We start from the raw sequence: 26,751 nt of genomic DNA, 5'->3' as shown, positions 1-26,751 counted from the left end.
TCACATAAGTATATACAAATAGACATGCTATTTCCTTCATATATAGCCTTGCAATCATCTTATTTGTCTATAAACTCTTTTTTTTCTGGAATATGATAACATATGCATATTTGTATTCACCTATACACCTCACCTGAGATATGCATACATTCACAGGAACTTCTGTATGCACATATATCTGATGTACACACCAATTACATCATCAGTAGATATGCAAAACCACTATTAACCCCCTATCAAAGGTTCTATGTTATGGTCCCAAACATTTTTAGTGTTGTCTCCAATGATTATTTTCAGTGCTTCCCACATTAATCTCATACATGTAGTCTACTCTCAGTTTTTTGAATTTGTTTTTGGTTTTTTTTTTTTCTTTTTTCCTATAGAGATTCCAAGGTAGTCAATACACCTTCACTTATGTACACAGGAATTAATAGGAATTGATGAGAGAGACAGGACACACCAACACATCTGTTCCTTTCCAAGACAACACACCTTATTCTGCACAACAGCAATTTTCTCCTCTCTTAATTTAAGACATTAGGTTCTCGTCTGGCCCATGCTCCACTGTGAAAAAACTCAATCCATTCCAGGTAGTATACCAGAAAAAAAAAAAAGTGGATTGGGAACAGGTATGGTATGGTAAGTTATATAGAAGAAAGAAGCACTTTTCTCTAACTAAATACCCCTCAAACCGTTCATTTCTCAGTTCATATTCTCATCTACAAAAATAATTATAACCATTGTTGGCATCTGCCAATAATAACTGCCGGGAGCCGGCGAGAGGCACTTCACTCATGGCAAAGGTCATGAGGAAGGAGGCTCGGCATACGCAAAGGCGGGATCGAGCCTCAGGAGTCCCCCTAGATATTCTCGAGCATCTACCCCCCAAAAAACAGAGTCTGCCTACTTTATTGCTTTGTGCTCTCACCTCTGACTTTACTGGGGGCTGTCCCCCACCACCATCTTGCTCTCTGACAAAGAGTTAACTTACAGCTCCAGTTAATAAAGTTCCTGGGCATTAGGAGTGTTTAAATCCAAACCCCTCATAGATAGCTCTCTAACTCTCCTGACAAGTTTACCCGGACTCCTACAGCTATGCATATGATTGTTTACAGTCTCGAGAGGCACTGGAAGCTTAAGATATTCAAATAGCTTAGAGCCTTTCAGAGAGTTAGAAACTGTCAGAATAAAACTAGTAAAGGATTTCATTGATGAGCCAATGCTTGCTGCCAAGTTTCCACATCCCCTGTATTGTATTCTTGAATGTGTATTAATTAATATAGTTGGTATGTAGAAAAAATAAGTAGTGGCCTTGGTGTCAGCAACTTTAGACCCTTAAAGTAATAAATTATTTCCTTTGTTGTAAACTCACTGCACCTCTGCCCTATAGGAATGCAACTTTATCTAACACCTCTGGAGGATGGTGCCAAACCTTAAAATAATTACTCTTAGAGAAAATAAGTCTTACGGTTGACAAACCTTTGTCAAGAGTCATAAAATGTTAATAGGCCTTCTGGCCAAAAGATGATGTAAATCACCTAAACCATTTGTATACAATAAATTTGCAGGAAAGAAACCCTGGTTTTTGATAAGGATCAAAGACTGCTGACTTCGCATGATTTCACATCCCCTATTATCCTCTATGTGCAACTTAGGGTATAAAAGCCCCTGTTGAAAATAAAGCTACGGGCCTTGCTTACCAAAGCTTGGTCTGCCCATGTCATTCTTTTTCTCAATTTCTGGCTGAAGTTTCCATCTGGAGCACGGATGTCCTCTGCGACCATTTATTTGCCTGGGCTTCTAAGACCCACTCGAGAAGGTGTCTAAGGTGGGGCACCTTCTGCTATTCGAAAGGGCGCCTGCAGCCTCCGTGGTGAGAGCTAACCTGGTGTCACAGGTTATATTGATTTTCTGCGTAAACCAAGCTACTCAGCCTCTTTTCTCCACTGAATTTTCCTACTGAGCTATCCTCATTCTATTACTCTTTATATCTTCGATGAATATTTAAATTAATCACCGACGCCGTCTCCCCTTCGAATACTCTGGATCAGCCGGGGCTGGTCCTCGGCAAATAACATTCTGTAGAATGTGATATCTTTCCACTCTATATATTATGACAGACAGTGTCTTTAGAATTAATAAAAGTAAATTAATTGCTGGCAATCGTTTCTGATACTTTTGACTCAACCCAGCTAGTGGTAATACTTAAAGCTTCTGTGTTTTTCTTATATGGAGAGTTTAGTTCAGTTCAGTTCAGTTGCTTAATTGTGTCCGACTCTTTGCGACCCCATGAATCGCAGCATGCAGGACTCCCTGTCCATCACCAACTCCTGGAGTTTACTCAAACTCTTGTCCATCAAGTCAGTGATGCCATCCAGCCATCTCATCTTCTGTAATCCCCCTCCCCCAATCCCTCCCAGAATCAGGGTCTTTTCCAATGAGTCAACTCTTTGCATGAGGTGGCCAAAGTATTGGAATTTCAGCTTTAGCATCAGTCCTTCCAATGAATATTCAGAACGGATTTCCTTTAGGATGGCCTGGTTAGATCTCCTTGCAGTCCAAGGGACTCTCAAGAGTCTTCAACATCACAGTTCAAAAGCATCAGTTCTTCGGCACTCAGCTTTCTTCACAGTCCAACTCTCACATCCATACATGACCGCTGTAAAAACTATAGCCTTGACTAGACAGACCTTTGTTGGCAAAGTTAATGTCTCTGCTTTTGAATATGCTATCTAGATTGGTCATAACTTTCCTTCCAAGGAATAAGCGTCTTTTAATTTCATGGCTGCAATCATCATCTGCAGTGATTTTGGAGCCCCCAAAAATAGTCTGACACTGTTTCCACTGCTTCCCCATCTATTTCCCATGAAGTGAGGGGGCCAGATGTCATGATCTTCGTTTTCTGAATGTTGAGCTTTAAGCCAACTTTTTCACTCTCCTCTTTCACTTTCATCAAGAGGCTTTTTAGTTCCTCTTCACACTCTGCCATAAGGGTGGTGTCATCTGCATATCTAAGGTTATTGATATTTCTCCCGGCAATCTTGATTCCAGCTTGTGCTTCTTCCAGTCCAGCGTTTCTCATGATGTACTCTGCATATAAATTAAATAAGCAGGGCACAATATACAGCCTTGACATACTCCTTTTCCTATTTGGAACCAGTTGGAGATTGTTAAATTAATATCCCATGTTTCTGGTCCCCCATGGGAACAATTTGTAGGTGTGTTTCTTACATTTTTCCAGTACCCCTAGCAGGAAAAAGCTCTGGTAATCTACAGCAGTAATCTGCTCAGTCATGATTACTTTATTAGCTTCTTCCTCACTGTCTTAATTGCTTCCTCTCTCACAAGGTTTTTCATTTATCAATCCCCAGTTATACCACATACACTAAAATTCTGGCTTTGGTTTGCTTTGGGGAGAACTCTTGATAGGGCCATTCTAATATCATACTTACCTGATTATTGCTTGAGCCCATCATGTGGTAATTAAACTTTGATCTTTTATTCCTCCTCTAAGAAATAGTATAGGTCATTACCTTGATCAATATGAATAACCTCAGATATGCAGATGACACCACACTTATGGCCAAAAATGAAGAAGAACTAAAGAACCTCTTGATGAAAGTGAAAAAAGAGAGTGAAAAACTAGGCTTGAAACTCAACATTCAGAAAACTAAGATCATGGCATCTGGTCCCATCACTTCATGGCAAATATTTGGGGAAACAGTGGAAACAATGACAGACTTTATCTTTTTGGGCTCCAAAAATCACTGCAGATGGTGACTTCAGCCATGAAATTAAAAGACGCTTGTTCCTTGGAAGAAAAGTTATGACCAACATAGACAACATATTAAAAAACAGAGACATTACTTTGCCAACATAGGTCCATCTAGTCAAAGCTATGGTTTTTCCAGTAGTTATGTATGGATAGGAGAGTTGTACTATAAAGAAAGCTGAGCACCAAAGAATTGATACTTTTGAACTGTGGTCTTGGAAAAGACTCTTGAGTCCTTGGACTGCAAAGAGATCCAACCAGTCCATCCTAAAGGAAATCAGTAATGAATATACATTGGAAGGACTGATGCTGAAGCTGAAACTCCAATATTTTGGCCACTGATACAAAGAACTGAATCATTGGAAAAGACCCTGATGCTGGGAAAGATTGAAGGCAGGAGGAGAAGGGGATGACAGAGGATGAGATGGTCAGATGGTATCACCGACTCAATGGACATGAGTTTGAGTAAACTCCGGGAGTTAGTGATCGACAGGGAGCCTTGGTGTGTTGCAGTCCATGGGGTTGCAAAGAGTCAGACATGACTGAGCAATGAACTGAACTTACCTTGGTCATCAAGGGGAAGGAGACAAACAGCTGTGGCCCATGACAAACCTGAGCTAAGACTTACTGGTGTTCATGTGGTGGCATATATGCTCTCAAGCTGTAGATACTGGACAGGAAGGTCTGATGTGAAAATGAGACTAAGGGAGAGATGGCTTAAACATCAGAGTATTAGGTTTTTTGTAATATTTTTTGAGCTGTATGGATAAAAAGAGTGGGAAAAAAGAACCTGTTCCATGTGCATCATCAGAGAACTGGCTCAGATCAATGGACAGTATCTCAAAATTTGTCAGGGTTTCCTAATGACCTTTTGGAAAAAAATAAGTTCATAGTGAGTTGCAACAATACAGACAGAAAATGAACTCCTTCTAAAGCCATCATAAGCAATGCTAGTCAATGGGAACTTTGAAAAGAGGAATTGTTCACCTACCCAATAAAAAGGACTGTGTTTGGGCTGTTAAATGGTGTCAAGCATCCTATTACTTGGATATTAATGCATAACTTCATAATGCAGAATGATTTGTATAATTTTGATCACTCCTGAGGGGCTTCCCTAGTAGCTCAGCTGGTAAAGAATCCATCTGCATTGCGGGAGACCTGGGTTTGATCCCTGGGTTGGGAAGATCCCCTGGAGAAGGGAATGGCTACCCACTTCAGTTTTCTGGCCTGAAGAACTGGTGAAGGCATATTTGATTCTGCTTTTCATGAATCAAATGCTCAAGGAAGTTAGATTCACACATATCTGCACATACTCCTTCATAACTACCTAAGTTATAGTGTTTTAAAAACTAAGTTATGTTTAACACAATTTCATCATTTTAAATGAAACATTATTCAAGTCTCACATTTGCCATGACTGTCTATATGAGATCCTCTCTGATTCCCTAAAAAAAATCTAAAGTAGTTGCTTATCACATGTGAACCAAAATCTTTTGTTCTTGTCTTAACATAGCTTACGTAAAATTAAATTAGATTTATTCTTTTTAAATAATGGATATATCTGGGTCAATATTGCACATCCAAAAGATAAACTGCCTGTTGATATTATAGGAAGATACAAAGAATCTTATGTCTTGTTTCCTTGTAAACAATAAAAGAAAGGGAAAAAAAGAGAAAAGAATGATGGAAGGATGGCAAAAAGATAAAGGAAGGGAGAGATGAAGGGTTGATAAGAAGTTATGAGATACATATATTTTTTTCACCTAAGTTTATCTCATAGTATGATTGTTCCTGTTTTGGGAATATGCATTCTTTAGTGGAGATCATTATGATGTAAAAATCTCATCAAAATAGACATCGTACAAGAAGTTTTCATCTTAAACCTAAAAATATATTTTTTCCTGTATAATATTATTTTTGGATTACTACTGGGAGTCATGCTTCATAATACAAATCTGAGCCAGTCGTTTGTGGATCCCTGTGGTCTTCACACCATAGACAATGGGGTTAAGGGCAGGGGGAACAAGCAGATAGATGGTAGATAAGAATATATGAGTATAGGGTGATACATGTCCAAAACGGTGGCTGAATAAGGGGAAAAAAAGCAAGGATATAAAACTCTAGGAAGATGACAATATGGGAAGTGCAGGTATTGAATGCTTTGAGTCGTGCCTCCTCCTGAGGAAGATGAGAAACAGCTCAAAAAATAAGAATGTAGGAAATGAAGACAAAAATCAGGTCAAAACCCAAAATTGCAAAGGCCACAAAAAGCCCATATGATTTGTTAATGTGGGCATCTTCCACAGCCAACTTGACCACAGCCATGTGCTCACAGTAGGAATGGGCAATAACCACCGACTGGAAAATTTGCAGTCATTTTAGTAGAATGAGTAAAATCCCAACAAGCACTGTTGTCCGAATCGCCACCATCAGTACCATCTGGACTAGAAAGAGAGGTGTGAGGATGGATGCATTCCTCAAAGGATCACAGATGGCAATATAGCGGTCAAAGGCCATGGCTAACAGTATGCCAGATTCCATGCCCTGCAAAGCGTGGATGAAGAAGAGTTGGGTGAGGAAAGTATCAAAAGCCATGGAATAGGAGCCAAACCAGAAGATAGCCAACATCTTGGGAGCAATGGCTACACAGAGTCCTAGGTCAGTGGCTACCAACACTGCCAAGAGGATGTACATGGGTTGGTGAAGACTGCGTTCTGTTGCGATAATGATTGTTAAAACAATGTTCCCCAGCAGAGCCACCAGGCACACGCTAAAGAAGGGAAATCCTATCCAAAACTGTACATGCTCTAGTCCAGGGATCCCAATCAGGATCACTGTCTTCGGGTTCAGATATGACATGTTAGTAGATCCCATAAGGCTCATGAATCCTTTCCTCACCACTGATCCTGATACCTCTTCACAGACAAATCATGGATGGGAAGGAAGAAGGGGATTCTCTTTGTCATTCCTTGTAGATCATGAAAAAAATGGATGGAAATATGGACACATGGCATTAAATATTTGGAAATCAGCTTAAATCAGCATGATAATAGAATTCTTGAATACCTTTTCCAAATGCCAGTAAGGCTATTTATGGAAAAGGAAGATGAGTCCAGTGTTTCTCACCTAGAAATTATAGAAATCAAAATTATGATTCTAAGGACATTGACCTTACTAGTTTTTGAAGTGGTCTCAGATGGTGCCACAGATGACAACATTAATTTTTTTGTCTATATCCACTTCTAAACTCCAGACATCTTTCAGGTTAGGTGAAATTCCTCTGTGACAATTGAAGTCGTAGACTAGCTCCTCAAACTCATAGCCCTGTCTACTTTGTTTGAAACTAGAATCTCCAGAAAGTGGCAGCTTTTCCCAGGTTTCACATTTACTCTGGTTTAGGAAGTAAAATACCTACTCACAAACCTTGGAATTGACTCTCAGGTGAGACAGTGAGGAGGTTTGTTCTCTCCAGAAAGAAATGGTTCGCCCATGTGCAGGTTCTTATCCAGGTTTTGGAATTTATATGGAAGTGGTGTCCTTTAATCAGTAGTGGAGGAAAACTTGAGTTACTGAGAAAATTCTGGCCCATTAGCTTCAAAATGGATGTGTAAGCAGACTGGGATAGAAGGCGATGTAAATCCTTACAGATCTTAAAGAAAACAAAGTTGAGACAATAAATGGAAAGTCAGTTGAATAAAAGGCACAGTAAATTAGGATATGATAGTAACATATAAAAATTGACCTATTGGGTAACCCCTGTAGCTTAAATATTTTGGTTATGATCATGTGTTTCAGATGCAAAAGGACAGAGTTGCCTATGGGTCACTTTACTATTTATGATGGAGCTCAGCCTAACCTAGATGTTTTCTATCATTTTAGTATTTTCTGTTGGCAATGAAAATCATTTCTGATATTTTTGATCAAATTACCTTGCTTCACACCCAACCCAAACTTCTGGTATTTTTATAATTTCCCTCTTCTATTTCTTTAGAAATCTACTCAAAAAACTTAAGGCGACTTTATATACTCTTTTTTTTCTTTTTCATTAATTGTTATACAAGCTTAAAATCATCCACAAGTTTTATTCTGTGTATGATCTTTGTCACAGGCAAATACATTGAATAGAGAATACCACTCTGAATGGGATTTTATATATTTTTGTTTGATAGGAAACTAGAGGGATTACTGCTGTAATATACAGTAAATATACACATATTTATCTATACTTTAAATATATTATAAATATAAAAATGTAACATGTAGTTTTCTATATATTATATACATACAACTTTATGCTTTATGTTCATGCATATTATGTTTTGACATCTTAGAAAAACCTTTCTGGTTGGGGAGAGGCTGTCTCTGTCTGTCTGGGTGATAGCAAAATGCCTGCCTCTGCTGCTGCTAAGTCGCTTCAGTCGTGTCTGACTCTGCGCGACCACATAGACGGCAGCCCACCAGGCTCCCCCATCCCTGGGATTCTCCAGGCAAGAACACTGGAGTGGGTTTCCATTTCCTTCTCCAATGCATGAAAGTGAAAAGTGAAAGGGAAGTCGCTCAGTCGTGTCCGACTCTTAGCGACCCCATGGACTGCAGCCTACCAGGCTCCTCCTTCCATGGGATTTTCTAGGCAAGAGTACTGGAGTGGGATGCCATTGCCTTCTCTGAGCAAAATGCCTAGCCAGCAGCAAGTCTTTGGTCTGCAAAATAACTAATCCATACTTCCTTTATCTGGCCAGAAACTCCAGGAGGCAGTATTTTTCTGCCTTGAACATCCAGGGGCAACAGAGATCGTCTCTATATTCAGAACCCACAAAAATTTTTCAAAGCAGCAAATCCTAACCTGTTCACCCTTCCCTGTCATGACTTTCCCATGGAAATCCCAATTACAGCCTTGTTCTAAGCACCCAAGTTCTTCCCTGCTCCCCAATTTCTCCTCCTATCTTTTGCCTCCCACTTACCCTGATTACTCTCCATTTGGCTCTGCAAGACCTGCTATGCCTCTTGTCTCTATTAGGACCTGTTTGTATAATAACTATTGTTTTCCTGAGCCTATTTCTTTTCTCTTGTGGCCACACCTGGTTGATTACCTCATAAAAATATAAAATATAATATGTAAAACATGGTATAGAAATTTAGAAATATGTCATAGTATCTAAAATGCTGATTCTAACACTTACCTCAAGAGGAATCTTATTAAGTTTCTTAAGTTCACTCCACTATAAACAGAAATAATGTGCATGAGTTCTAAGCACTTCAGTCATGTCCAACTCTTTGTAACCCATGGACTGTAGCTGCCAGGCTCCTCTGTCCATGGGATTCTCAGGGCAAGAATACTGGAGTAGGTTGCCATGCCTTCCTCCAGGGGATCTTCCTGATCTAGGGATTGAACATGGATCTCTTAGGTCTCCTGCATTGGCAGGTGGGTTCTTTACCATTAGTGCCTTGGGAAGCCCAAATAGAAATAATAATATTTCTTAATTCATTGAATTAGTGGGAAGGATAAATGAATTTATACATAAAAAATTCAACACCAAAGGGGGAGAAAATAAGCACTCAGTCTCTGGTAGCTCATGCTGTCAGAACCTGTAGAGAACTTCTGTGTGACAGAGACAATTTACTGATTCTTGAGGAAGTGTAAAATTAAAATACACAAACAAGGAAACATTATAAATAAAGAAGTGACTACAATTCCGTGACAAAATAAATTTTCTTGAGCTGAATAACCTTCCTCAAGTCAGTCCATAAGATTGGACATTTATGTAAGCAAGTAAAATTATCATGGTTACAATAGAAAAATTACTTCCTAATGATGTGTAGAACTTGGTGGAGCCAATAAATTTCACTTATTTAAATTGATGCTTCCACTTCATTGGAGAAATAATCGTATCCTCCTTTAAATTATCCCAAGTAGATGGAAAACACATGATTAGGAAAATCAGTTTTCTAAAAAAGTTTAGACTAAAACTGCTTCTAGGACAGCAAAGGCATGCATTCTATGCAATTTTCTATGAAAATCAAAGCAGACAATGTTCATTCCTGATCTCTAAATGAAAGAGAAAGAAAAAGGAATAGGAAAATAACCTTCAATGAAAGTAGTATAAAGTCTAGGAAACAAGAGTCAAAAATATGAGACTTTAATGCACCCAGATAAAGAGAAGACTGTATTTCAGGGGATAGGATATGAGCTGTGGTTACAATGAGAAGACGAGACATCGAAGCTATTAAAGGCAACAGGATGCCTCTATCTTTCACCATCTCTTCACATCTTATAAGCTTTCCTGCTTAAATTGAAAATGTACATGCATGCACACACACACAGACAACTTTCCAAACCATAAACTGTATCTTCTTATTTTAATAAAACAAGCAGTGTTAGAGTGCTTGAAGGTGAACATTGGTTGAGGAGTGTCAAACCTTATTCTGATGTTGTCCTGACGCGAAGTAACTGGGATGTGTCAGTTCTGAGTTTTCCTCACATGTAGTTAAGAGGCTGATACTAGATTACTGTTTCATCTCTTATGTCTCTAAATGAAATGAATCTCTTTCATCTCTTCTATCAATGATTAAGAAACAAACGAACAGAAAAACTTGGATCAGAGTGGGGGAAAAGTGGCATGCTAAAAGAAAGTTTGTTACTGAGAGATATAATATTAAGATCTGATTCTCTCTTTTCCACTTCCTTTTAAAATTTGCTAAAATTGAAAACAATGAACCATACATAGGTTCCAATTCATGGAGAAGAAACTCACCAAGAAAAACAGATAGCTGGCTAGTATGTAAATCAGTGGAACAGCTCTTCTCTGACAGGATTTGAACTTGGAAATGTATTAATAGCTATCCACTCACCCAATGAGAATTGTGGCTAATGGAAAATCACCTGAGAATTTCTGTGTGCCCATCTGAGTGCCCAGAGTTTCTGGAGAGTAGCTAAACTTCAATAACAGCTTCAGTAATGGTAGTGGAGTTCAATCTAGGCGATGTTCTAGGGGCTACATGGGTAACGTCAATGCAACAGCACACACAATATGTTAATATTCATGCCCCTACACCACAGCATCTTTGGCTACACCTGTTGCACAACTATACCCAATATTAGAACGTAACCAGAGTTCTTTGCTGTCACCTAATAAGAACTACTGGGAATACAGATTCACAAAACTTCCAAAATGAGAGACCCTAATGTGGCGATTTAAAAGTTCCAGGTGCAAGATATGCATCACACTTTACTATTTTATGACTGAAATATGACTGTGTTATAAGACTTGATAAAACCCTAATTTTAATAATGGTATCAGTGCATGTTACTTATTCTAAAAGTGATAAAAATTATATTGTTCTATGATTTAATGTATTAAATTCTTTTTTAATACTCCTTGGGAACTTGCTTGTGATACTTGATATTAAAATCTGCCGAGGACTTAGATGAATTATTTGGTCAAAGCAACAGCCTGATTGTTCAGGTTATAGAGAGGATATCAGTGACCTTCTGAATGATACAAATGCTTTTCATCAAATACATGATCTGTTATTATTTATAAGATTATGACCAAAGGTCACAAGATGTAAGAAGGAATTTTCCTTAGGTTAACTTTATAAATCTGATCTTTTAGAGAATTCTATAGATAGACCCACGGCTGCATTGAAAGGAAGGAAAAAAGGAAAGAGAGGGAGAAAAAAAAGGAAGGTATGGGGGAAGAAAGGAGAAAAGACAAAAGGGTAAAAACACAATCCTGATTGGTAAATTACACTGGGAGTAGACCTTCTCTAAAGAAGTTTTAATTATGTGTTAAACAGGGACCTTTTTTTGTTTAGTATCTGTAGTAACTTAACTCCTCCTTCCTTTCCCTGAAAGCTATTCTCATGCATTCTGCAAAAGTATATTAGATATTGTGGATTATAGAGTATCAAAACTACAGTCAATCTGTATTTACCATACTATTCTTTCTTCTTATAGAGCATTTACTTTAGAAAACTGTTAACCGTTAAATTATTTTCCTTCTGAGATGTAAGTTATTTAAAAGTCTCTGAGAGTTTGACAGCATAGAAATGTCTTTCTCAAGGACCTGGTAACCATCCCCTTTGAAATATATTCCTCAAGGAAGGCAGTGCATCTCACACCTAGTCTCTATGGGGAGGTAGGAACCTAACCTTGGTATGTCTGTGCTCTAAACTGTAAAACAGCCTCTAGTCATGGAGACAGTAGAAGATTTACTTTTTGTGATCGATTTCCAATTAATTAATGCAGTTCCCTTGCAGTTCCCCCATCCCCAAATTTTCAAATTCTCTCACCTTGGATTTCAAGGGTATTGAGTATTCACTCTTGGTCTGTACTTCCTCTCCCTATTGCTGGCAATAGTATCAGAACAAAATGAACTTCTGTTTCTCTATTCCATCTTCTGGGATTTTTTAAAACATATATTAAAGAGAATTTTAGGGGGTCATCTATGTAGGTAAGGACCACTTTGAGCACTACACTCACTGAAGACATGACCCCGCTTGTATGCTCTGTTTATAGTTGCACATGCCCACCACTTTATTTTTTTTTTCTATTTTATTTTTTTATTATTATTATTTTTTTTTACTTTACAATATTGTATTGGTTTTGCCGTGCCATGAAGCCTGTGCTGCAATTAAGAATTGTCTTAATTCAACTCTAAATTCACTTTTCCTTGTTTGTGAAAATGTGCCATGGCTTTGCCATCCCACCCCCACACTCACCCCTCCACCCCCCTGCCTTTTTTTTCCTTTTTACCAGCCGGTACAATGATAAACTTTGTCAGTTGAGGGCACTAGTGAGGCACTGTGGGAAAAGAGAATTTTGCTTCTAGATTCAGAGTCAGATATGACTGAGCGACTAACACATGCACAAATTCAGATATCCTGGCAGATGGAGATTTAGTTCTTAACTCTAATCCTTTGAGTTTCCCTGCTGCTTCAGACGGTAAAGAATTTGCCTGCAATGCAGGAGACCCAGGTTTGATCCCTGGGTAGCAAAGATCCCCTGGAGAAGGGAATGATAACCCACTCTAGTATTCTTGCCTGGAGAATTCCATGGACACAGGAGCCTGGCAGGCTACAGTCCACATGATTACAAAGAGTTGGACTTGACTGAGCGACTAACAACATCTTATGTACTCATTTCAAAGACATAGTTTGGTTGCCATCTCTAGTCTCCAACAGGCTTCTGCAACTCTTGCCAACTGTTCCAGGGCCCGGGTTCTACAGTGCACAAAGTAAGCAGCACCTAGCAGCCGGCAGCTTCCTCAGAAACCCATGAGCAGCTTTTCCTGGCACCCTCTAGAAGATGGATATCTGGCAGGTTCCACTGGATCAGCATCACAGGAACGTTCAGTGATCCAAGTCTGTGCCTTCTCTAATGAGGTCTGAATTTCAGATCAAAAAAGGGAGGCTCCCCTCTTAGGTACTCTATCTCAGTCCTTCCTAGGGGTAGTGGCAGTCTTATATCTGCTGTTTCTGCATCCTTTAGAATTCTCTTTTTTTTCTTACTAGCCTGTCCCTCATTAGTTCAATCTCCAGTTAAAGTGAATAATTATTTAAATTAAACTTTCTCTGTCAAACACTGTGTGGTTTTTCGCTTACCATCAGGCTCAGAAAGATACATAGACAAAGCTGCACTGTGAGGAGATAGAATTTGATATGTGTGTGCATCTCTATTGGCTATTTTGGAATATTTACAAAATGGTGTTGAATTATATTAGTAGTTGAATTCAAGTTACTGCCACTTGGTATTTGCAATGAATTAAATCCTTCAAATTTGCAAAATTGTCCTGTTTAAGTATCACCTCATTCTGTATTTATTCAAGTGACTGTGGTTAGAACAGCATGATATTCTGTTTCCAAATTGATTTCTAGAGTATTTAAGTTTTTATAATGAAGTGGTCAGTATAGTTTTTTGCTTATTGTCTGTATTGTTAACTCATATTTATTATGTTATTGCATTGCTTGATCAAAAATTGAAAAATACAAAAAAACATGAATCACTTTTAGAATTAGGCTGCTTTTCAGGATTTAAATACACATTTGCCTGGAAACTCATGGATAATTTTCGTCATAAGTTCAGTTCAGTCACTCAGTCGTGTCTGACCCTGGACTGCAGCATGCTAGGCTTCCCTGGCTCAAACTCATATCCATCGAGCTGGTGATGCCATCCAAGCATCTCATCCTCTGTCATCCCCTTCTCCTCCTGCGTTCAATCTTTCCCAGCATAAGGGTCTTTTCCAATGAGTCAGTTCTTTGAATCAGGTGGCCAAATTATTGGAGTTTCAGCTTTAACATCAGTCTTTCCAATGAATATTCAGGACTGATTTCCATTAGGGTTGACTGATTTAATCTCCTTGCAGTCCAGGGGACTCTCAATAATCTTCTCCAACATCACAGTTCAAAAGCATCAATTCTTTGGCACTCAGCTTTCTTTATAGTTCAACTCTCACATCCATACATGATTCCTGGAAAAACCATTGCTTTGACTAGATGGACCTTTGTCGGCAAAGTAATGTCTCTGCTTTTTAATATGCTGTCTAGTTTGGTCATAGCTCTTCTTTTTCTTTTTAATTTTTTCCCTTTTTTAAATATAAATTTATTTATTTTAATTGGATGCTAATTACTTTACAATATTGTATTGCTTTTGCCATACATCAACATGAATCCACCATGGCGTCTTTTAATTTCATGGCTGCAGTCACCATCTTCAGTGCTTTTGGAGCCAAAAAAGATAAAGTCTGTCACTGTTTCCACTGTTTCCCCATCTATTCACCATGAAGTGATGGGACCGGATGCCATGATCTTAGTTTTCTGAATGTTGAGTTTTAAGAAAACTTTTAAGCAAAAAGTGTGATTTTTGTCATATATAGCACAAAGAATTGCAACATTGAAAAGATTTATAAAACCCAGTAATAGCTTCCTTAAGCTGATTTGGGATAGATAGTTATACTGAAGGATTTGATTATTATTAAAATGGATATAAGGATATGCATTTGGTATTTCTTCATTAATGGTTTGCTATGTAACTGAATAATCTTTTATAAACATCAGTTAAAGATAAGGACTAAGAATTATGTCATGAAAAATGATGGAGTAAGGAACTCAGAGAATCAAGCTACTCTACTCAAACATCTATGAACTTTCAAAAACTGACAGAATAAACATTTTTTAGAATGTCAAGATCTAATCAAAATATGACAACCACCAGGGACCTGCTTAATGAGGAGGGGAGAAAAGCAGCTGAATTTTGGAAGAAAGTTTTATGGCATTTTTGGTCATTCACTTACCGTCTTCCATTTCACAGTTCAGCAGTAGCTGTGGGAATGGGGCCCAAATTTCTGGTGCACCTTGCAAGTGCCAGGAGATAATATAATACTTCTAAAAACACTGTAAGTGTGCATTTTGACCTATCTGTTGGTTCACTGAAAAACCAGCACAGAGCATCACTTTTGTTCCCAGCCACCTAGACTACAGTAGCTTTGTGGGAGGAAGTGGGGTTTGTCAAAAAGATTTAAAGACAAACACTGCCTTATGTCCACCTAGAGTAAAGGACAGGAGTTAAGACAAACAGCAGACAGTTCCAACACCCCACAAGGATATGAAGGAAAATGTTTCTTGGGGTTATATGGGCAGGCTCACAAGGACCACTGTATATATCATGGAATGTGGTAGGTAACACATGTTCAGGACTGTATACTCACTCTGTGTGGCTGGACATAGACTATCAAAGCTGAATAAAGATACAACAAGAATAAAATTTCAGACCAATATCCTTAATTAATATAGATGCAAAATTTCTCAGCAAAATACTAGCTAACTGAATCCAGTAGCATAATAAAAGATACACCATGACCAAGTTGGGGTATATTTTAGGAATGCAAGTGTGGCTCAACAACAACAAAAATCAGTATGAAACACCACATTAATGGAACAAAAGAAGCAAGCAAACAAACAGAGAAAAACTACACAAAAAACAAAAACACATGGCCGTCTTAGCTTGTGCAGAAAAACATTTAACAAAGTCTAACACCCTCTCATGATAAAAGTGCTCAGAAAGCTAGAAGTAGAGGGAAAATTCTATGGCTAACTTTATGCACAATGGTAAACCACTGAAAAATTTTCCCCTAAGATAAGGATACATGAAAAGGTATTCACCATCACTGATCATTAGTGAAATGCAAATCAAAACCACAATTATCATTATCTCACATCTGTTAGAAGAGCTATTATTAAAAATCTAAAGATTACAAGTGTTGGTGAGGATGTGGAAGAAAGGGAACCCTTGTGCACTGTTGGCGAGAATGTAAGTTGGTATTGCCATTAGGAAAAAAAGTATGGTGGTATTTTTTTAAAAAAATTAAAAATAGAGCTACCATATAATTCAGCAGTCGTTCTTCTGGGTACATATCCCAAGGAAATAATATCTGTATCTCATGGAGCTATCTGTACTCCCATGTTTATTGTGTCATTATTCATAGTAACCAGGATATGGAAGTAACCTAAGTGTCTATTGAAAGATAAATGTGTATGTAAAAATATGATACATAACTATGTATTATGCCTTAAAAAAAGAAGGAAATCCTGCCATTTGTTACAACATAAATGTAGCTGGAATACTTTACTCTAAGTGAAATAAGCCAGATACAGAAAGACAAATATGATCTCATTTATATATTGAATGTTTAAAAAAAAATCAAACCCATAGACTCATAGCAACAGAGAAAAGAATGATGGTCACCAGAGGCTGTACCAAAGTGGGAAAAGAGAGCTTTTGATCAAAGGGTATAAACTTGCAGTTGTAAGACGAATGCATTTGAGAAACCTAATGCACAACATGGTGAACTATAGTCAATAATAATGTGTTGTACACTTGATTGTTAATAAGGTAGCTCTTCAGTGTTCTCCCCTCACACACACAAAGTAACTGTATGAGAAGATGGATATGTTACTTTTCTTGTGGTAATATTTTCAGTGTGTGTGTATATGTGTATGATTTTTAAATTTCATGTGTTTGTGTATTTAACATCTATTCTATATATACAATTTTTTTCAAAAATAATTAAGAAAAATTCTAAACATTCAGTTGTTTTACAGATATAAAATTTCATATCTTTACAGATACTCAGGTTTTGTATGTTTTGCTTTACAATTTTTGTAATTTATATCTTTCAAGAATTGGGCTTATTTTGTTTACATAGTCAAATTCATTGGTAGTAATTTATTTTCAATATTTCATTATTAATATTTTAATGTATATAGCATGTAGAAATAAGACTTTGTTCTTTCCTTGTGTTGGTGATTTATATTCTCTCTCTCTGGCTTTTTTCCTGTAATTTGCTTCATGTTTTATTAATTCATTTTCTGTCATAATCATTTCCATCTTTCAACTTATTTATGTTTAATTTGTTCTTGTTTTTCTCACTTTTCAATAATTATATAATGCACATTCATTTCAGAATATACAAAATAGACCTTAAACTGGGCCATAATTCAAGTTTTAACACATTTCAAATGTTTAATATTGTGAAAAGCATATTCTCTGAATACAATATGGCTAAATTAAGACTTAAGCATATTATTCAAGGTTTTAAATATCTGGAAATCATGCAGCTCATATCTTCACATGCTAACAAGATTATGCTCAAAATTCTTCAAGCTAGATTTCAGCAGTGAACCAAGAACTTCTGGATGTAAAAACTGGACTTATAAAAGGCAGAGGAACCAGATATCAAATTGCCAGCATCCATCGTTTCATACAAAAATCAAGGCAATTCAGAAAAGAAAAAAAGAGAGAAAAATCTACTTCTGCTTCATTGACTACATTAAAGACTTTGTGTGGGTGACAACAAACTGTGAAAAATTCTTAAAGAGATGGGAATACCAGACCACCTTACCTGTCTCCCAAGAAACCTGTATGCAGGACAAGAGGCAACAGTTAGAACCTTGTATGGAACAACAGGCTGGTTCAAAATCTGGAAAGGAGTATGTCAAGTCTGTATATTGTCACTGTATATTATATATTGTACATCATGAGAAATGCCAGGCTGGATGACTCACAAAACAAAATCAAGATTGCCAGGAGAACTATCAGTAACCTCAGATATGCAGATGATGCCACTTAAATGGCAGAAAGAGAAGAGGAACTAAAGAGCCTCTCGAAGGTGAAAGAGGAGATTGAAAAAATTGGCTTAAAACTCAACATGCCAAAAACTAAAATCATGGTATCCAATCCCATACTTCATGGCAAATTGTTGGAGAAAAAGTGGAAACAGTGGAAGATTTTATTTTTTTGGACTCCAAAATCACTGTGAATGGTCACAAAATTAAAAGATGCTTGCTCCTTGGAAGAAAAGCTATAACAAACCTAGACAGCTGTCAAAAAGTTGAGATATCACTTTGTGACAAAGTTCCAAATAGTCTAAGCTATTGTTTTTCTAGTATTCATGTACAAATGTGAGAGTTGGACTGTAAAGAAGGCTGAGAACTAAAGAATTGATGCTTTCCAGCTGTGGTGCTGGAGAAGACTCTTGAGAGTCCCTTGAACAGCAGGGAGATCAAACCAGTCAATCCTAAAGGAAATCAGCTCTGAATATTCATTGGAGGACTGGTGCCAAAGTTGAAGCTCCAGTACTTTGGCCACCTGGTTTGAAGAGCTGACTCATTGGAAAAGACCCTGATGCTGGGAAAGATTGAAGGCAGGAGAAGAAGGGTATGACAGAGGATGAAATGATTGGATGGTATTCCAGTACCAAAAGTTCGAAAACTAAAATCAAAGAATGATCTCTTATGAAGAACTAAATTAACTACAAATTAAAAATAAGGAAAGGAAAAGGAAAGATTATATTAGAAGAGAAATACATTAGAGATAGAGAGATAATATCAGTGTTAACCTAAACACTTTTTATGTCAACTTAGCTGTCTTGGAAATCAATGCTTTGAAGTTAAAGCATGATGATATAAAACCCCAACAGTTAACAAGAAGAGTCTGAACTCTTTCCCTTTGTAGGAAATAAAAATATTCTCTACATGTCCAGAGACATTTGATAGATCACTGCTGGGATCCATGATTCAGAAGCAAAACCTGTGCCACACGCTTACGAATTACCTTATTTTTTACCCCATAGACAATAGGGTTCAGTGCAGGTGGTACAAGAAGGTAGATGGTAGACAGAAGAATATGAGCAGAAGGGACAATGCGTCCAAAACGATGGCTGAAGAAGGAGAAGAAGGCAAGAATATAAAACTCAAGAAAAACAAAAATGTGAGCTGTACATGTGTTTAATGCTTTTAGCCGTGCCTCCTTTTGGTGTAGATGTAAAACAGCCTGGAAAATAAGGGTATAGGAAAGGAGGATGAAAATCATATCAAATCCCAGAATTGTAAAACCTACAAAAAGACCACATGTATTATTGACATGGATGTCTTCTGCAGCCAGCTTGACTACAGCCATGTGCTCACAGTAGGAGTGGGCAATTACAGTGGAATGGAAACGGTGCAATCTTTTGATTAGAATGGGTAAGAGACCCACCAACACTGTAGCTCGAATTGCCACTATCACCATCATGCGACCCAGAATTGAAGGTGTGAGAATGGATGTGTGCCTAAGAGGATCACAGATGGCAATATAGCGGTCCAACGCCATGGCCAACAGAATACCAGACTCCATGCACTGCAAGGCATGAATGAAGAACAGCTGGGCTAAGCAAGTGTCAAAGGCCATGGAGTAAGACCTGAACCAGAAGAGAGCCAACATCTTGGAAGCAATGGCTGCACAGAGTCCTATGTCAGTGGCTGCCAACACTGCCAGGAAGATGTACATGGGCTGGTGTAGGCTGCGTTCCATAGGGATTATGATCAGTAAAATGATGTTTCCCAAAAGAGCCACCAGGCACACAGCAAAAAAAGGAAACCCAATCCAAAACTGCATATGCTGTAGTCCAGGAATTCCAATCAAGATTACAGTTCTGGGGTTCAAATATGACATGTTAATGGATGCCATAGAGGTTGGTATTCTGTCTTCTCACCACTGATTATGATAAGTGCAGAAGAAAATTTGGATAGGAAGTCAGAATTGTTCAGGCTTCACTTTCATTCAACCTTTATCATTCAACCATACTGAGCATTCATTCAGTGCTTTGGATAGCAGTTTGGACAGAATTTTTTGAGGTTCTATAATACCTGCACATGACAGAAGCAAGCAATCATATAGCAGCTTTATCAGAACTGGAAAATGCAAGTTTCAGTATTCTTGATATAGCTCTTAGCTCTTGTGGAAATGAAAATTATGAAATGGAGATCACCAATCTTTGGCATCTTCCTTGAGTTCTCATCTTGTTTGCCTGAAAACTCAGCATTCAGAGTTCCTTCTTTATCTTCTTCCAAATGCCATCCTATTTTCACGGCAGTTGGTTATTCTTTTGGGTGGCTTGGAGTCCCAGGATAAATCTTGTTTCTGTTGTCCTGTGAGACTTAGTACTTAATCCTATGGGAACCTTCAGTATTAGCCACCCTGCTTCTGGTCCCAGTGAGTTGTTTATTCCTAGAGTTGGTTCTCAAATGGAGTTTGTCAGAATAGATTTCACCTTTCTTAAATTATCTCATTCAATAAATATCAAACAAACTACTGTTTTTGGGGACACTAAATGTGACCTGGTAGGCAAATTTGAAGAGAGTGGTCTTCTCTCAGACACAGACAGGTAAAGTTGGTTCTCTAAGTAAATTAAGGCTCATTTATGTTTAGGGTTGATCTGTTGAGCAGAATAGGGAAGAATAGAAGTGTGGAATAGGCTGTTTTTTTGTTGTTATATTGCATAATATTATTTTTTATTATACATTATATATACATGCAGGATCTGGCTAGTTTAGACACACTCTGAAGTTAGATTAGCAAAATAATGGTTTGTTCCTGAGGTTCAGGATCAGTGGATCCCTAGATTTCTTGAGCTCTAAAATCACATATCCTACTTTACATATTAGACTTCCTGGAGTGCTGCAGCCCATGGGGTTGCAAAGAGTTGGACAGGACCGAGTTGTAGAACAACAACAATATATTAATGACTATAAGGGACAAAAATAGTAGGAGATCCTTGATTATGATTCTTTATAGAGCTGGCTGCTGCTAAATATAACAACATTCTCTATCTTATGAGACCATTGTTTAGAACTTGTATCTCATGACTGATACTTGAAGGAGAGGAAAGTGGATTTGATTTACCTACTGGTTCCCATTTACAATTTGTAGAAGGATCACCTCCAATTATACTTTCTGATTAATGGTGTTGATAGTTATTACCCTGGGAATGCAGTTTGAAGGATGGCATAATTTGAAGCTCTACAAGGTTGTGCTTGAATGAATTTATCCAGTATACCAGGGATTGATCATGTCAGATCAGTTGGAACAAGAGACACATGAGGGACAGTGGTTCTGGAGGATGCTAAAAAGCACAAAATATAGTTTTATTTTCTAGGTTTTAAAAAATTCTGAACTTTTAATATATTTGTGGGTTATTTTAGTCTCCAAACCTAAATTCTCTGAGTGTCTTAAATTGAGACACTTGACTGCCAAGTATTGGCAATTTTGTCTTTAAATTTATATATGAAAAGATACAGAGAAATTAAGCAAACATTTACCTTTACAGGTAATAAATTACAGGTAAATGTATCTTTACAGGTACCTTTGAGCTTCCCTGGTGGCTCAGACAGTAAAGAGTCTGCCTGCAGTGCAGGAGACCTGGCTTCGATCCCTGGGTTGGGAAGATCCCCTGGAGAAGGAAATGGCAACCCACTCCAGTACTCTTGCCTGGAAAATCCCATGAACGGAGGAGCCTGGCAGGCTACAGTCCATGGGGTCGCAAAGAGTCAGACATGACTAAGCGACTTCACTTTACCTTTACAGAAACTTTTAAGCAACTGTTTTATAGTAGTGATAATAATATTAGTAATTGATCATAGTTGTAGTAATTTAATTACAGTATCTATTATGCATATATAAAATTTGAAGTAAAGATCTGATCCATACAGTGTGTGGTAGGAATTAAATGTATTAATTTAATTGATGAACTAAGCCAAAATCTATGGAAAAAAGAGAAAACTCTTTTCTGTATGTGAGACTTTATGTGGGAATTACATATCGTTTCCAGGTATCAAATTTTATGAAATGATATATTTTCCTGTGATTTTAAAAAAAATGAAATATTTTAAGTGACTATTTTACTGGTGAAAGTATTCTCATTCATAAATTCTCAAGAGTGTTATTTTATATGAAAAAACTAGTTATTCAGTCTATTCAATAAGCTTTCCTCATTCAACAAATATTGAAGAACTTTCTTATTATAAATTAGGCATTAACTATAGTTGCTAGCGGAGAAGGCAATGGCACCCCACTCCAGTACTCTTGCCTGGAAAATCCCATGGATGGAGGGAGAGGTGAGGGGTGAGGAGCCTGGAAGGCTGCAGTCCATGGGGTCACTGAGGGTCGGACATGACTGAGCGACTTCACTTTCACTTTTCACTCTCATGCATTGGAGAAGGAAATGGCAACCTACTCCAGTGTTCTTGCCTGGAGAATCCCAGGGATGGGGCACCCTGGTGGGCTTCCGTCTATGGGGTCGCACAGAGTCAGACACGACTGAAGTGACTCAGCAGCTGCAGCATAGTTGCTAGCAAGATAAACATGAACAAAAGAAACCTCAACAACATTATACCAGAATTTTGTAAAGTTGAGTTTTGAAATTTATGTGATAGCCGAGGTAAGATCTTTGGCCCAAATAAATATAAAAAGTTATGGTACAGATATGATCGTACATACATTTATTTATATTATTTTAAATGTACTGAACACTAACAAATGCTTATACCATTTTCAGGTTGTATATGGACATATAGCATATTCTTAAACCTGGACATACTGTTATTATTTTTTTTTTTCTGTGTGTGCTTATGTACTCATAAATTAGATCAGTGTGACATAATCCTATGGGAACCTTCAGAATTAGCCACACTGCTCTGGTCCCAGTGAGTGAGTTGTTTATTCCTAGAGTTGGTTCTCAAATGAAATTTGTCGGAACAGATTTCACCTTTCCTAAATTATCTCATTCAATAAACATCAAAGAAGAAGACAGTGATCACATATCTCCTCATGTGGTTATTTTTCCACTACATAGAAGGACAGCTTCATTTGTCAACATTATGAGACTTTGGCTCTGTCATTGTGGGCCCAGGAAGTTCTGTAAGACTGCTGAGTTTAGAAATTCTCTTCAAAACTTTGATCTTCTTGTATATGTGGACATCAATACACTCATATAACACTGTGACATCTTCAGAAGAATGCATGTTAAGAATCTTGTGTTTTTTTTTTTTTTTTTTAAACAACTTTTGAAGTCTTGAGAAAATTAAAGTGCATAACGTGGCCACTGGTCCAATTATGACTTTGCTACAGTTGGTCAGGGAGGTAAACCTAGTTCTGACCCCACAGACAAGGCTTTAAATAATTCAGACATGTTGCATGATTAGATTCATATAATGTCTATAAAAGATTTGCCTTGGTTCTTTTAAGCTTTATGAGATATCTGGGAAAAAATATAATATTATTTCCATTTTTTTTTTTGAGCTTGATTAGAAGAGTTAGCTGAGTCAGTCTTTTTTAGGTTAGATTTTTTTATTATTTTATTAATCTGTGCTGTGTGTTGGATTATTTTGTATTTTTCCCCCAAGAATGATGTTCTTGAAAGAACATCATTTTTACCTGTACTCTCCATATATTTTGCTCTAATTTTGTTTTCTATGTTATCAGAAGTTTTTATAGAATCTACATAGCTGAGAGCTGAGTTTATAGGGCAGGGCTATAGTACATTTTCAGTACTTTTCTACTGAATAAGACTCTGTCACTTACTACTGTAGTCAGTGACTCTATAGTCACCGAGTACAGAGTAAAGAATATACTAGAATATACTTTGTCATCCAAGACCTCATTTTTGGTCAGTAGTCTGTAGAGAAGAGTCATGAGGCATGCATAGAATTCCCTCATAAAAATCCATTCAAGCCTTCTCTTTTACCTGTGAAGAAAAATTCTCATTAAGGCTCACTTAGATTCCTTGGTTGGAGAAGGCAATGGCACCCCACTCCAGCACTCTTGCCTGGAAAATCCCATGGACGGAGAAGCCTGGTAGGCTGCAGTCCATGGGGTCGCTAGAGTTGGACACGACTGAGTGACTTCACTTTTCCTTTTCACTTTCATGCATTGGAGAAGGAAATGGCAACCCACTCCAGTGTTCTTGCCTGGAGAATCCCAGGGTCGGGGGAACCTGGTGGCCTGCCGTCTATGGGGTCACACAGAGTCGGACACGACTGAAGCAACTTAGCAGCAGCAGTAGATTCCTTGGTCAATATATAACCTATCTCCAGTAGGAATGGGAACAAAAGAGTCACTCCCATGCCTACCCCCAGCAAATAAGTTTGAAACTTCTGGCCCACAATCTCTTAAGGGAAAACTCTGAAAATAAACCCACATCTCCACTGGCCATGTGTTTTAGGACTATAATCTCAAAGTCTTCTAGAAAAGGGTTGGAATTCTGCTCCAGAAAGGAGGAAGTAGAAGAGAAGCAGACACGAGAGAAACACTCCTGCTTCTGTATGCGCTTCCAGGGTTCTTAGAGGTTTTAAAGTATTTTTCTGTTTCATAACATTTTTAAAACATTCTATCAACATTAATACACTTCTTGGATTTCCTACTTCTTGCTATTTCACACACCAATAGCATGTTTCTGTAAATGGCATTTCTTTATTGTGGATGCTCCATACCAACTACATAAATGTGTTAAACTTTTCTTTTCATAGATTCGTGTTTTCAGGTTTTTTCATTTATTATTGTAAAATAGACATAGCATAAAATTTACTGTGTTAACCATTTTTGACTACCCCACGTCCGAGGTCAGGGATGGCGGCCGAGATGACAGCGGAGAAGCATGGCCGCAATGGAACGCACAGAAACGTGGCAGAGAGGAGGTACCCCTCGCCCAAGGTCAGGGGTGGTGATCGAGACTGCCAGGATTCGACGGTGCAGGAGCGGCCGAGAGGACCCCACGTCCGAGGTCAGGAGCAGAAGCTGAGATGAGCTACACCACGCCTGAGGTCAGGAGCAGCGGCCAAGATGACCTACCCCACGCCCGAGGTCAGGGGTGACGGCACAAGAGGAGCTACCACACATTCGAGGTCAGGGGCGGCAGCCAAGAGGAGCAACCCCAAGTCTAAGAGGGGAGGCTGCGTGGGCACAGGAGGGCTGAGAGGAGCTACTCCATGTTCAACATCAGGAGGGGCGGCCATGAGGAGATACCCCTGGTCCAAGATAAGGAGCAGTGGCTGCACTTTGCTGAAGCAGCCGTGAAGAGATACCCCCAAGTCCAAGGTAAGAGAAGCCCAAGTAAGATGGTCGGTGTTGCGAGAGGGCATCAGAGGTCAGACACAATGAAACCATAATCACAGAAAACTAGCCAATCTGATCACATGGACCACAGCCTTATCTAACTCAATGAAACTAAGCCATGCCATGTGGGGCCACGCAAGACGGATAGGTCATTGTGGAGAGGTCTGACAGAATGTGGTTCACTGGAGAAGGGAATGGCAAACCATTTCAGTATTCCTGCCTTGAGAACCCCATGAATAGTTCAGTTCAGTTCAGTAGCTCAGTTGTGTCCGACTTTTTGTGACCCCATGAATCGCAGCACGCCATGCCTCACCTTCCATCACCAACTCCCAGAGTTCACTCAAACTCATGTCCATCAAGTCGGTGATGCCATCCAGCCATCTCATCCTTTGTAATCCCCTTCTCCTCCTGCCCCCAATCCCTCCCAGCATCAGGGTCTTTTCCAATGAGTCAACTCTTTGCAAGAGGTGGCCAAAGTATTGGAGTTTCAGCTTTAGCATCAGTCCTTTCAATGAACACACAGGACTGATCTGCCTTAGGATGGACTGGCCGGATCTCCTTGCAGTCCAAGGGACTCTCAAGAGTCTTCTCCAACACCACAGTTCAAAAGCATCAATTCTTCGGCACTCAGCTTTATTCACAGTCCAACTCTCACATTCATACATGACTACTGGAAAAACCATAGGCTTGACTAGACAGACCCGTGTTTGCAAACTAATGTTTCTGCTTTTTAATATGCTATCTACTTTATGAACAGGCAAAATGATAGGATACTGAAAGAGGAACTCCCCAGGTCGGTAAGTCCCCAGTATGCTACTAGAGATCAGTTGAGAAATAACTCTAGAAAGGATGAAGGGATGGAGCCAAAGCAAAAACAATACCCAGGTGTGGATGTAACTGGTAATATAAGCAAGGTCTGATGCTGTAAAGAGCAATATTGCATAGCAGCCTGGAATGTCAGGTCCATGAATCAAGGCAAATTGGAAGTGGTCAAACAAGAGATGGCAAGAGTGAATGTCGACATTCTAGGAATCAGCAAACTAAAATGGCCTAGAATGGGTGAATTTAACTCAGATGACCATTATATCTACTACTGTGGGCAGGAATCCCTTAGAAGGAATGGAGTAGCTATCATAGTCAACAAGAGAGTCCGAAATGCAGTACTTGGATGCAATCTCAAAAACGACAGAATGATCTCTGTTCATTTCCAAGGCAAACCATTCAATATCACAGTAATCCAAGCCTATGCCCCAACCAGTAACACTGAAGAAGCTGAAGTTGAACAGTTCTAGGAAAACCTACAAGACCTTTTAGAACTACACCCAAAAAACATGTCCTTTTCATTATAGAGGACTGGAATGCAAAAGTAGGAAGTCAAAACACACCTGGAGTAACAGGCAAATTTGGCCTTGGAGTACAGAATGAAGCAGGACAAAGGCTAATAGAGTTTTTCCAAGAGAACACACTGGTGATAGCAAACACCCTCTTCCAACAACACAAGTGAAGACTCTACACGTGGACATGACCAGATGGTCAGCACCGAAATCATGTTGGT

The 26,751-nt window shown here is 38.5% G+C and overlaps 1 protein-coding gene and 1 pseudogene across 1 annotated transcript; both read right to left on the bottom strand.

Annotated features, from left to right (window-relative positions):
* Positions 1–5,697: 5,697 nt before the first annotated feature.
* On the bottom strand, positions 5,698–6,655 carry LOC102409691 (annotated as a pseudogene).
* Positions 6,656–18,824: 12,169 nt separating this feature from the next.
* LOC102406499 (olfactory receptor 52A5-like) lies at positions 18,825–19,775 on the bottom strand. Its single transcript, XM_044928976.2, has one exon. The coding sequence runs from the start codon at positions 19,773–19,775 to the stop codon at positions 18,825–18,827; it is 951 nt and encodes a 316-aa protein (XP_044784911.2).
* Positions 19,776–26,751: the final 6,976 nt, after the last annotated feature.

The sequence above is a fragment of the Bubalus bubalis genome, chromosome 16 (genome assembly GCF_019923935.1).
Source record: "Bubalus bubalis isolate 160015118507 breed Murrah chromosome 16, NDDB_SH_1, whole genome shotgun sequence".
Classification (NCBI taxonomy): domain Eukaryota; kingdom Metazoa; phylum Chordata; class Mammalia; order Artiodactyla; family Bovidae; genus Bubalus; species Bubalus bubalis.
The sequence above is the reverse complement of the archived record's forward strand: the minus strand, read 5'-3'. Positions and strand labels throughout refer to the sequence as shown.

Bases quoted from the DNA above. Each gene is read 5' to 3' on its own strand.
- LOC102406499 (XM_044928976.2), bottom strand. From the start codon at position 19,775: ATGGCATCCATTAACATGTCATATTTGAACCCCAGAACTGTAATCTTG.